Source organism: Cyprinodon variegatus, unplaced genomic scaffold (genome assembly GCF_000732505.1).
Source record: "Cyprinodon variegatus isolate N-32 unplaced genomic scaffold, C_variegatus-1.0 Scaffold987, whole genome shotgun sequence".
In the NCBI taxonomy this organism is placed as follows: domain Eukaryota; kingdom Metazoa; phylum Chordata; class Actinopteri; order Cyprinodontiformes; family Cyprinodontidae; genus Cyprinodon; species Cyprinodon variegatus.
Window position 1 is genome coordinate 211,571 of NW_015151440.1, and position 14,119 is coordinate 225,689.

Below are 14,119 nucleotides of genomic sequence, written 5' to 3' on the forward strand. Positions count from 1 at the left end.
TCATCCATAACGTTATGGAACACATTAATTAACTGAAAAATGTTGCATAGTGTGCCTTTAAAAAGTAATTCAAAGTCTTATAACGGTGATTTTAGGGCTTTAAATTTCTCCAGTTGAGAGATTAAAATACCCTCAGTTATGTCTTATTGTTTTAGTTTGGGTGAGAACAGTTTATTCATTGAAAAGAACCAATTCTTTAGGGAATTATAGTCAAATTCTGGCTGAGCTGTATTTTATATTATTGCCATTTTGACTTATCTCATTGTTCTACAATCAGTTAGATTCTTTGGAAACACTCTCAGAAGTAAAACCACCCAAAATTAATAGCAGGAAGGAAATCTTTCCATCACACTGAGTGATTTGTATCACACAAGAAAGAAACAGACTTTCAGGTAAACAGTCCAGGAACTCACCTATGTCTCTGTGTCTCTCACTGTTGGGCAGAGCTTCCTGGCAATGGGGGTTGCCTCACCTGTAGGAGGAACCTGTTGCTTAGGGAGTTTGGGTCTCTAGCTCTCACTGAGACAGACGGGTAGTCTGACCAACCTAAAGGACAATCGATAGAACAGACAAACAAAGGAAAGCAATGAAACAGAGAAGCGATGGAGCTAAGATGGGTCACTCAGTCTGATGCTGGTGGCCAACCAGTTTGCCTTCATTGGAAGGCGGGACTGCTGTGTCTCTTTAAATCAGACGCTCATGCAGAAGTGGAAGAACTTCTCAGATGCAGATGTAGTGAGAGACTCTTGGCCCACCTCTCCTGTATCACCTTTGAAAGAGCAGCTTTATAATCATTGTTTTTAAGATTTCCTATACGCTCTGGCTTTGCAGTAGCAAAGATAATCATAGAAGGAAGTGGGCAGTAACTGGTCACCTTAACTAGAGAAATAATAATTATATTAATAAAAAAAAATAAAGTATTTCTAGTACGGTAGTTTTATAATGTGGTGTGTTTAACTCTTGCTTCATTAACATTTTTGGCTTCTAGTTGCTTAAAAAAAGGAAGAACAAACAAGTTAACTAGATGTGCACCAAACAAACACATACTGTTGTTACTACGGGACACAATAATGTCAGAAATATTAGTTCTGATTAGTTTCTAACCAATGCTGAAGTAATTGAGCAGCAAACTACGCATTAGGTGTTGTTACTGGAAGAACCTTAATCCATTCTGAAATACTAATGCAGCTTCCTTTAAGGAGTGGTTTCTATAGTTCAGAAGGACCCCAAACTGATGGAGAGATGGAGCAGGTATCCCCCTAATTATACGTATTTTATGAAATAGTGTTATATCAAACTGGTCCTATAGTCACTCTATTACAGATGGAGTAATGTAACAAAAGGAATTTCTCCCTGGGATTATTAAAGTATTTCTGATTCTGATTCCTGGTTGATGGGACAGGTGTTGTGAAGGAAACGGTGCCCAGCTTGAAAGAGCTCCTGTGTGTCTCTGAATGTGTGCATTGATGACTGAAAGACATCTTCTGCCTCCATTTATCTGTTTACTGCAGTGTGTTGAATTTATGTTAATGTGGATTAAAAGACATTTCAATTAGTGGGAAAAATGTTAGGGGGGGAATATAAAGAAAATGTTTAATCAACCAAAACTTTCACGACCCCCATTCAGCACCTCCAAGGACCCCCTAAAGATTGCGGACCTCCTATTGAAGACCTCCGCTATAGTTGGATGCTAAAAAATGGAAATGTCTTTGTTATTTTGTAATCATGGTATATTTTTATTTTAATATGAATCCAAGGTTTTGTGCAGAGCTTTATACTTTCTTCAATGTAATTAAATCATTTTTAGATATTAAATCACATGCCATGATCAGTCACTCTTATCTTGGTTAATTTTAATAAATTACATATTTAACTAAGTCGTTTCTTTACAGTAAAATGTATTAACCTCTGCATGCAGGTCTTACATTTAAACCTATAGGGACCTTAAAACAGTCCCAAACTGAACTGATAAAACCATGAGGTGAGCTTCTTTAGATCACCTGGATAAATATCCAGATGAAAGTCACCAGTTATATTACTAACCTATTATTAAATATCAGAAATGATTAATTTCACCACCTCTTGTGTCATTGGTGAACAATATAATAGATATAAAGCCCTGCTCAGCCAGTTAACATATTTGTAAGCAGTATCTTGACCTTAACAGGTGGGGAAATGTCTATTTTGAATAACATAAAAAGTTTCAGGTAAATAGACGTTCAGTTTTACTCAACAACTGGCTTTTACTAACACAGCTGTGTGTTCCCTTCCCATCAAGGTCAAACTGTCTGCATTAAAATGGGCTAAACAGACTGATTTAGTGATCCGCTGAAAATGTTGCAGATGCACTAACAGCACTTAACATCTCTCCCTGCACAAACTGAGCATCAGAAACACAGAACACTCTTAAAATAAGCAATTTAAGACACTTTAAGACATCTTTGGAGTAAACAGAGCTCTCCAAAAAGGGATGTTCATACATACCTGTTCTTCTTCTCTATTGATCCCCCTTCTTCAATGGTTTTTCTTTTATAGTATCTCTATTTCTATCCATTGAAATAGGAAATTAATGTTTACTTGTTTGCATTTATTTTAAAGGTATAGTGGAGGAAGTTCTTCTTCCAGGTGGATCATCTAAATAAGTGGTCCTCCTAATTGTCAATCATTCTGGTGATATGTTTACGAACGGCCTTCCTACATGCTTGTCCCCATTTTCACTTACTAATGGTAAGTCTGACATACTGGAAAAACAGCAAATCTTCTTTTAGAAAGAAAGCTTGTATGAGTGATGCAAACAGCTATTTTTAAACAGAGCGTGCATAAGGACAAGCATAAGCACAACCCTTAGGAGCAGGTAAAGCGTTGTGCATGTGCATTTTTTTTTTTTTTAAGGGAGAGTGGGTCTTTTCAAACCTACACCTTTAAATTTATGGGTTTCCAGGCAATATTAGAGAGTTTTGGAACTTGTGCTATCAGGCTGTATTAAGTGACTAAAAATATCAATGGAAATTATATCCAAAACTTACTAACCATGAAAGTATAATTTGCATTAACCAAGAGTTAAAACAACTGCTAGTCTTTATTATTTCTCTATTTTGATGAAAATGAAAGGAGTTCTGTAGGTATTGTGACAGCTTAGTCGCAGTTAAGCTGGAAAAATATCATCCACAGGAAATATAATTGCTATGATGCCAATAAAGATTTTTTCTATCTGCCCTGTAAAGGTTGTGAATTATTGTTTGATATGGAAAAATTGGATGGAAAAGAAGTAAATGCTGGAATTATGAGAAATAGTCTAAAAATAGCAAATGTTTGCGCCTTTTGATCTGACTCCATAACTAAACATTCATATTCTGAATATATATATATATATATATATATATATATATATATATATATATATATATATATAGTAATTAAATCAATATATTTTTTTATCAAAGCATAGGATATCGATCAGATGTTTTCTGCAAGTAAAAGTTTTCCACAGGTCCTCCTGTGTATTGAAACAAACTAAATGCTCCCTCTCCCCCAACCACACATCTCCTCTCACTCATAAACTCCTTTAGATTGCTTCATTGATCTGACGTGGAGAATCCCCTTGGTGTGTTCATTTAATTTACGACGGATAATTAATTTCCGCTGATAGATCCGTAGCGGAACTCCCTCTACTCCTGCTCCTTTGATGCGAGCAGGTCTTCTGATAACAATGGCAATTTATCTCGTTGGGGCGAGATTTGAAGAGCAAATGGGATTTGCCTCTTAGCTTGAAGTGAAATTTAACTGAGAGAGTGCAGGGTTTAGGTAAAGGGGGAGATGGAGATGGCCTTTAACTGCTTTCAGATAAGATGGTTAGAAGTGAGAGTATATTTGAAGTATCTGGAGATACCTCATCTTTCCTCCTCTGAAGTTTTTGACATTCAGAAAAATCCCTGAGCAAAAGCATTGCCAAGGTATACTTACCCCCTAAACACAAATCTTTTTTTTGCTGCAGCTTCTTTTTTTTTTTTTAAAGGATTAACACAGTATAAAAACCTCCATGTTGTTTGAATATTCATGGAGAACAGTGGTAGTTTTCTGCCATCTTGGTCTCATCCAATCAATGTGTCTTTCATTGCTTGTATGAGCTAATAATTTAGTTTTTTTTACTTTTGTGTCACTCTCTCTATGATCTGATGTGCAGCAATATGTTAAATTAAGCTATGAGTAATGATTAATTGATTAAAAAGCTAATTATCAACAAAGTTCAGAGACTTAAGCCAAGAAATTAGCTGAACATCAGAGGTTAATAACTGAACGACTCCCAGACTCTGAGTTATTGTCACTACCTGCCTAATTATGTCTGATAATATATAGATGAATCGATGAAGAAGTAAATCCATGCTCTGCTGTTCTTACACAGCAACCCACAAAAGCAACTTATCTGAAAAATAAACAACAAACGCCTTATCGTTAACTAAAAGGCAAGAATTTATTCAACTAAACTACAACATAAAAATGAAAATAAAAATGTAATAACTGAAAAACTATGAGGAAAGAAGAAATTAGGAAAATTAACGAAACCTAAACACTAATGACCAATAACATAATGCTATCACACTTAAATGTGATGTCTTTATCTTTAAGCAGCAAGGTTTTTGATCTGGAAACGCCACTGTTGCCAATAGATGTTAAAGATCCCCTTATGGAAATGATGCATGTATGTAAATATTTTAAAGTTTGTATCTATTTACATTGAAACATGTAATGCATCAGACATTAAAACAAAATACAACATTCTCTGCAAATTTGTAAAAAAAAATAAATGTATATGATTTAACAATTTATGAGTTATTTCACTTCCAATATACTTAATTGAAAAATATTATACTTAACTTATATGATCGGCCAGTCATCAGTGACACTAATAATTAAATTAAATTAAAAAAATATAGTTCAACAAATTTACATCGATCTATCCATTCATCCATTTTTTCTTATCGCTTATCCCTACTGGGATCGCGAGGGATGCTGATGCCTATCTCCAGCTGTCTGCAGGCGAGAGGCGGGTCCATCCTGGACAGCTCGCCAGTCCATCGCAGTGCAAAACAGAGACACACAGAATGAAAAAAACATTCACCCCTAAGGAGAATTTAGAGAAGCCAATTGACCTAACAGTCATGTTTTTGGACTGTGGGAGGAAGCTGGAGTACCCAGAGAGAACCTACGCATGCTCAGGGAGAACATGCAAACTCCATGCAGAAACAGCCTGGGCCAGGAATTGAACCCAGAACCTTCTTCCTGCAAGGTAGCAGTGCTACCCACTGCACAACTGAGCAGCCCATTCAACAAATAATTTAAAAAAAATTATTATGTATGAAAATTAAAATCTAATATTATGATAAAAGTACAAAAAAATTGCATTTTTTATTATTGTGTTTGATGACGTCCTTCATGCCTTAGGGCCTGGTCTAGCCTCAGTCTCAAGTGAAGTAGAGTTCACTTAATGATAATATTAATTGAACTTTATTGATCTTACATTGGAGAAATTTACCTCTGCATTTAACCCATCCCCTTGGAGAGCAGCGGGCTGCCATCATGTGGCACCCTGGGGAGCGGTGTGGGGTTAAGGGTCTTTGCTCACAGTGGCAGTCTGTGAGAGTGGGGCTCGAACTCAGAACCTCAGGATTTCATGCTTTATGCCCTAACCACTAGGCCGCCACTCCCCCATTTTGCTGCAAAACCTTTTGCAAAGCTTTGAGTCTTTCTGATAATATTCCATTTGACTTTCGTAAGTCACTTTTTTTTGTCCTATTTCTTTTTAAACTATAATTTATGCCCATGAGGCAGGAAAAAACATCTTTTTATTCAGAATGCACCTCAGACCTTATGTCCTAGTAGTAAAGCTGTGACCCTTTAAGAAATCTGACATGAAATCAAAAAGTCATGAATAATGATGAGCTGACAAGAAAGTCATGAAAACTGCACCGCAAACCTGTTCTATATTAAAAAGTTGTAGAAAGTGACAGGTGTAATTTGAAGAGCAGAAACGCTTTATTATTATAGCTGAAGAATCAATCAGAAATAAAAAGGTATTGACAAAGAAAACCATTTAGCTGCTGTCCTTCAGGCCAGTTCCTAATGTCTTTCAATTTGCTGCTGTCAGTCATTTGGCCGTCACTGATTTCACGCTTGTCAAATGATGGACATCTCATATTGGGGCATAACTTTCTATCCATGCATATATTTTTGGTGACAGTAGTTAGATGTTTCCAGAATGAAAAGTTTTAGAAACTTTCATCAGGCAGCCGTGACTTTTTCTGCTTCTTTATGTTTCCTGAAAGTTGAAGACTACAAAAAAAAGAAATCTAAATAAGTCATTTTTTCCTGCAATAAGTGCATTTTTTCTTAAATTGAGGAGGTGATTGAGAAACTTTGCCAATAGAACAAGAAAAATTGCATTTAAAATAAGAAAAAACAATTGCATTGTCTTATTTCAAGTGCATATTATCTAATTATCTTATTTCAAGAGTTAAAATACTCATTCCATTTGCAAATTATCTTATTTACCTACTCAAATTAAGGGTAAATACACTTAATTTAGGACATTTTTGCTAATTTCTAGATCATTTTTGCAGTGTAGACCCCCTTCAATGCAAATAATCACTTTGGGTTTAATTTGTTGTTTCTTAGTCATTGTTTTTAATTTAGCCTCAAACAATTGTTAAAAAAATAGATATTTTTTGCCTGTCAGTCCAAACCAAATGGATCCTAAACTAAACTTGCACTAGATGAGCTCATGAGTTCAAAGCCAACAAGCTTTCAATTACTTTTAGACATTGTTAGGTGTTTTTATGCAGGTGTTTGTTTGTTTTTAACCTTATTTTAGCATATGATTTAAAATGTGAAGCCACTTCCTTTGTAGAAGTCAATCAGATGGGAAGCTCTGGTTTGATTCATTGCGTTTAAAAGCTTTGATACAATGACAATGAGATAAAACCAGAATCTATTTAGTTAAATTTTACTAAACCTTTTTGAAATTTGTTCTTATTCTCGAGGTTCAAAAAAGAGGAAAAAGTTAATTTTCCTGCAGAATAATCAAAGTCCTCTACAACTCTAGCAAAAACAAAGAACAAAACCCGACACATTGGCAGAGGGGCTATAAAAGAGGAGGAAGACAGCAAAATGCTCCATATCAGAGATTCACCAAATTTTCAGCCAGTGACCCAAAAAAGAAAAACACAACGGGGTTTTGACCTTCCAGACCCGGGGTAACCAATTAAAAGCCAGCGTGGTCCGCATAAAGAAAATCAACTACCAGTAAAGGTCCAGAGACATTTTTAATCTGTTACTTTAAACAGAATTTAACACTGAAATAAATTGCAGTTGTTTATGCAACATTAGATTTTTGAATAAAAAATATAAAAAATAGAATGTTTTTCTGTTTTAAAATCTAAATTGTATTGAAGTAGAGAACATCAATCGTTCAGTTGGGTATACAGACAATTACCTGATTCACATCTTTTATAAAACACCTGAAGTGACGTTTTTTTTTTTCTTTCTTTTTTCTGTCTTAATGTTGGCAGTGGGCTTTATGCTGCCCTGCAAGGCTTTAAACCTGGGTTTGAATGGAGACTAAGCCATTCTAAAGCACGTATCAAGGTGCTCATTTTGAGCCTGGATCCATATTTATTTTTTAATCTGTTCATAGTGGAGAATCCTGCTTCACAGCAGCAGGTTGAGCCAAACATCCTCTAAATGTGCAGGATGATCTTTGAGCACGCCATTTTACTTTTCTTTCTCTAGTTCATTGCTGTTCTTATATATTTCCCATCACCCGGCTTGCCACAGGTTTACCTGCTGTTTATAAAAAGCAGCAGCAGCAACCCAGACTGACAGCAGCTCATTGGATCATTTGTATCACATGTAGCCTGGTGCCGAATGCTCCAGAGGGCTTTACCGTATTAACAGGAGAAGCAGCGCAAGTGAAATTGGACACTGTCGTCAGACAACATGCAGTAATATAAATGTTTTGAACCAGGTTGGGTCTGGATCAGCCAGCAGGTGGATCTGGATTCGGACCGCAGTCCGATAATCCGTGACCTCTAGTCTAGAGATACATACAAATACTTCTTTCTCTATTTATATATAAAAAATCAAATGAAAAATTATATTAATTTTAAAATATTTTTTTTAAGACATTAGATTATTTTATTCAACATCTTAAATATTTTTTTTATTATTTAATGGGACATTTAATTATTCAATTGTGCATTTTATGGCATATTTCATTTGTTCAGATACATAAATAAATGTTAGATCTGCTTATTTTTTGGTAAACCAAGTTATTTTCTAATACATTTTACCCATCCCTATACTTTAGCTATTACATCAAAATGATTGTGAAAACCATCTCTAGGCCTACTTGGTCTCTGGTGACCCTCTGGGGGATCCTGGGAACCCGTGCTACTTACATTTTCATACAAATGTTCATATTTTCTCCCTGTCCAAACCTATCTATTCTGTTATAGTTAATTTACTTTACTTTATAGATTACTACTGCTGAAAAGATTTTGCTCAAACTGTGCATCCAGAACTTCAGAAACATGACAAATAAAACAAGAAATGCATCTGTGGAAGCAGGAACAAGCTACTTGCTTCTAGTGGAGAATATATCCGCCTTTAGAAACAGAGATATTCAGTTTTGGATCAGATGTTTTTATGCAAATGGGAATTTTTTCACATATCCATCATTTGAAGGGCGTGAATTATATGAGTGATATATTGTAAATAGTAGGGTGATCCATTGATTTGCAGGATGGACAGAGGAGGAAACAGAAGACATGTTTGGTCAGAATGGACCAAAACCAGACATCAGCACAAAGACGTCATAGCAGCTGATAGTGAAGGAGTGATGATGCAGATTAACCAGAATGGCTGGAAAAACAAAATGAAGGTTCTCCAGTTTTTAAAGCAAATACTTCAAGGTGCTGGACCTTGATCAATTGGCTTTCAGAAATTGAAATGCAAAAGTCATCATACTATAAATATTTTTTTTATAAAAAGGGAGCAAAGTTCCTGAACTATGATGTGAAAAAAAGTTAATCTGAAAAAGACCACTTCAAGTTGTAAATCAAGTTTTTTCCCCCCATTGATCCTGTTAATATCATAATAAACTATGACTGTTTGTTGAAAGCCTTAGAAATAAGCGAGAGGTGAGGAAAGAAGCGATTCATCCTTCTAAGTCCTGCATCGTTTTCTTTTTGCAGGTGTGTCTGCTGGAGTGTGAGGGTCACGTCTCCACTTCACTAACATGGGAAGTGTGCAAACGTGCTGTAAAGCTGTCCCACCATCCTACGCTGGCTGAGGGGGGCACCCTGTTCAAGAGAGGAGGACAGCAGCTGGACCTGGCCCCTCTGGACCTGAATGCTGGCACTGAGGTGCTGCAGTCTGCAGCTGCTGAGCAGCTCCAGGAGGAAGATCAGGATGAGACACCCTGGGATCAGCGCAGCGTCCAGTATGACTCATCACTGCTGGGGTCCTCAGAGGAGGGGGAGAGCCTGCAGGGGCTCAGCCTGACAGATGAAGAGGTGAACCAGAGGGAGGAGAGGGGCTCTGAGAGCGACGGTCAGCTAGGAGGGGAGCAGGATGACAGCTCTGAGGGGGTCACCTTATCCAAGCGCTTTGGTGGCTTCCAGAGGGGGCGCCACGGATACAGGAAGCTGATTGGCTCCCCCATGAGAGCCCTACAAAAGCGCTACGGCGGCTTCATCGGCGTCCGGAAATCTGCCCGCAAATGGAACAGTCAGAAGCGGGTGAACCAGCTGCTCAGGCAGTACCTGGGCATGAGGAGCAACCGCAGCGGCCGGCTCCCCATGAACCGGGTCTGGAGGCAAAACAGACTGTGAAGCGTTTCTGTTGCCCCGGTTACCTCAGCACACCCACCTTTCAGTTCTCAGCAGGTCCCTGGGTTTGAACTGTGACGTCAGCATCGTGGTCAGAACCACAGACTCTCATCCCTCCACGCGCCTCTCTTTGTGTCCCTAAGTAACAGCGAATGTTTTGATGTCCCTCCTATTTAACACATCTACATGCCATTCTGTGAAATAAAAGAATTAGAGAAGTGCAATTGAATATATTTTTGTGTGTCGATATAATAAAATGGGGCCAATTGACACTGGAAAAAACTGGCTGATTGTGAGGTTTTTCAGACTGAGACGCTTCAAAACATATATGCACTAAATATTAACACCCTGAGGGCCTTTTCACATTCTGTTATATTAAAATCCCAAATTACTGTGTAATTAATTGAGAATTAATGTGTCAGACCAACAACTAGTAATTTATAATTGGGAAGTTACAAGAAATGAAGATAGAAAAAGAGGCAAAACAAGGATTTTTAATAAAAACTGAACAGTTAACCTTTTATTCAAATAAATCTTAATTTAAAAAAACAATTTGCCTTACTCAAAAAACTTTCTCAAATAGCATTGTGAAGCTTTCAGGTCAGGGATTAAATAAAAGAGAAGGTTAAAGCCAGGTTAGTTGTGCACCATGGGCGATTCTAGACAGGGGCCAACAGGGGCCAGTGACCCTGTAGAACTGGACCCATCATTTGTTTTCTTTACAGTTCTGTTTTAATTATGAGTTAAGGCTTTATTATTTTTTCAGTCGTATAGAGCTACGATCACAGTTTCACAGTTTTCATTTGCTAAATTTTATTGTGAAACAAATAGGCTATAAAAAAAACACAAAACCCCAATTGCAGGTTAATTTGGAGTTTTACTTGACTAATTCTGATTTGTTTAAAACTTATAATTGTCATTTAAAATAAGTCAAAAATCTGAAATATTTATGAATGATGAATGTATCTTGACCTAATTTCCCAATGAGTAGCTTTATTTTATCTTTTAGAAGATATTTATTTAGCGACTAATTATTTCTGGTAATTTTGTCTTTAAAGGGATTTTTAATTTTAACATTTTGAAACCGAAACCACAATTTTCCAAGTCCTATATTCAATCAGTGCAGAATCACAAGTAGCTATTTGGTTATGTGGCTCTCTTGATTTATTTTAAATTATAATTTATTGCCCAGTTTTTTGTTTTACGCTTTTTTATGCCCCCAATGAAAACACACTGGCCCCATCCTGGGTCCCCTCGTAGATCTAGTTTAGAACCGCCATTGTTGTTCATACATACCACAGGTTTGAGCTTTCTTTTATTGGGAATTTAACAAACACTTGGGCTAGAATGGTCAAATAAGATTTTGCATAGAAAATACTGTGTGATGGGAAAACTGCACTGCACTGAAAACATGGTGGTGGCAGCATCATGCTGTGGCGATGCTTTTCTTCAGCTGGTCAGAGCTGATAGAATATGATAGTTTTATCAAAGCCTGGTGCTTTTCATCTATTCTGTTATTCTATGCTGTATATATAGATGGCTCCAGATTAAGGCAGATCACTGAATTTAAAAGTTTAATAATTAATGAAAAAGTAAAAATGTACAACTAGGCATGAGGCGACAGAAGCAGCATGGACGCAGCCAGACTAGGAAATATAAGCAAAGTAAAATTCTGCAGAACTGAAGAGTTTATATAATAAATGAAAATAAAACAGCAGGTGGGACAGAGAAACTGATTGCCATGACACAGGTGGACTAAATGAAGCTGATATTGTTGGTGGTGGCTGAGAGCAAATGACTCTAATGAGAAACAAACAAAAAAACATCAAAGAAAAACAAAACAGCTCTGATGAAGCAAAGAGAAGCAGATGATCTCTTTCTCAATCCAATCAATTCATACAGTATGTTGTAAATAGGAGTAGGAAGAATTTCAGTTTCATGACAGGCAGAGCCGTAGTTACAGCGAAAGGTGCTTCTATGAGCCACAGTGGTGGAATACAAATCCAGCCCACAATTTCCACCTATTCAAAAAATAAATAAAGCAAAATCATATCTCTTCCATCAAACCCTGACAATAATCCAGGAATTTTCCATTGATCCTGCTACATTGTCAAGTATGAAAACCCAAGACGAATAAATGTTTTTGCAGAATCTGGGGAAGCTGTTTTTTTTTTCCACTATGCAGCATCTATAGAAATGAACTCAATATAACGAGTAGAAAACAGGTTCCTACTTTCGAAACTAATCCACACCTTTAACCTAACTATAAATCCCAAGTTTCCCAAACGTCAGAGTAGATTTAAGTAATTCAGTTGGAAATGAACCAACTCTGTGTTTCTTAGATAGCTCAATTAGATGTAAATAAGGTTGGACTGTGGGACTGCTGAAGCGCAAACACTTAATTACTGCTGGGAGAGTCCAATTTTCTGCTTAAAGAAATTTAATTAATTAAACACAATGGAGATAAAATGGGTTTTCTGAACTTTGTAAACTCAACACAATCAAACCAAACTGCTTGCCTCTGCTCTGCAGTGTTTAGAATTGGTCGTGATGTGCAGGTTTTCCCTGCCAGCTCTGCACACTGTGGGTCAGTTAAAGCAGAGGAGAACAGCAGGTTGGCAGGCTCTCTCTCTGTGGAACATTACTGCCCTCTAGTGTCTGAAGCATAAACATGCAGCAAACACAAACCACTGTCCTCATGCACAGAGTAACTTGATAAATAGCAGAAATCACTGAATTGTGATAAAAAATGTTACATATTCATTGTGATTTTTTTATTTGAACTCTAATTGAATTTTAAAAGGAAATTTGTCCAGCTTTATTTAACCCAAAATAAATTTCAGAAATTTTTATCCTATCATTTCTGTTCTTAGCTTCTCTCTTTTTATCAAAACACAACAGTTTATGAGAAAGAAAGCATTGCAGTCTATCTCCATGCATCACTAAGCGTCCAAAAGCACTAAAACAAATGGAGCTGAAAGCTTCCTGGATCATGGCTGGTGGGCTGCGCCAGGATATGAGAGAAGTTCAACAAGATGAAGTCTAACTTACCGCCATAGTTAAAAAAACAAACAGGTTATATAATTAGGTTAGAATAAGTTAATATCTTACCTGCAGTAGATACTTCTTTGGCGTCTTCATTTAGTTTAGGTTTAAATTGGTTGGCTTTGGAGGGTAAAACTAATGGCTTTATAAAAACCTCTACTTTTAAAAGTGGTTTGTGCAAATGGGATTTTTACAACTTATAATTTGGTTATGAGTCGGAATTGAAACAGAAGGTAATGAATGTTTACACACAACAATAATAATAATAATGATAATAATAATAATAATAATAATAATAATAATAATAATAATGGAGGTGATGCACCATCAATTATTGCCCTCCATGAAACCTGCTGCTACCAGAACATACAGGCTGCTTCTGGGAAAAGAAAGTACTGAACAGAAAATCCAGGCAAATAAAAAAAGCGATAGACTTTGATTTCGTAAAAATGCTGAAATATTAGAGATTTTTACTTTGTTTAGTTTTATATCAGCTACCCTGACTGTAAACTGTACTGTTATCAGAGGAACATGTTCTGGGTTATAGATTTAAACAAATATAAATCAGTAAATTAGTGTATACTCATGCTAGCATTATTTTATGGATTATTTATAGAAAACAACCCTACCTGTTCTGAATTTGTGTTATTATTATTAAATGCTGCACCGCCTCCTGTTGTATTTTCCCATGATAAAAATAATTAGCTGCTTTTGAATACCTCACCTTGTGTCTCCTGCATCGTGTTCCCTATTACTTCATGGGGTGAACCATAAAAACATCCTCTGATCTAAAGGAACTCGCCACTGCATTGTTTAGCCTTACTACATGGGTATGCAACAGAAAGCACCTATATGATGATAGTCAAATTCGGACCACAGCCTTCAAAAAAATAAAACTACAAAAAACAAAAGTAGCTTTAAAATACTGTGATCAGATTGAGCCATTGACTTCTGCTTCAGTGACCAGATAAAACCGAAAGACAGAGCAAAGGGTTCTTAAAATAGCATCTGAGGTTTTAGGCGTTTCCAGACAGAAGTCAAGAAGAAACGCTTAGGGAAGGGCTGTTAGCTTCATCCTGGAAGAACATTCATGTGAAATGAAAACGGCAGACATATAATCTAAACAAGTATTATCTGCTAAACGTGTTTAAGATCTAGCCAAGAAGTCTTTTTGACCTTGTTTTAAGATT

The 14,119-nt window shown here is 36.5% G+C and overlaps 1 protein-coding gene across 1 annotated transcript in view; it reads left to right on the forward strand.

The window, feature by feature from the left end:
* The window catches only part of pnoc (prepronociceptin), a 35,265-nt gene extending 25,122 nt beyond the window's left edge, over positions 1-10,143 (forward strand). Inside the window, exon 3 of the mRNA XM_015399084.1 lies at positions 9,249-10,143. Coding sequence (XP_015254570.1) covers positions 9,249-9,887 — 639 coding nt within the window. The 3' untranslated portion in view covers positions 9,888-10,143. The remainder of the gene's footprint in view (positions 1-9,248) is intronic.
* Positions 10,144-14,119: the final 3,976 nt, after the last annotated feature.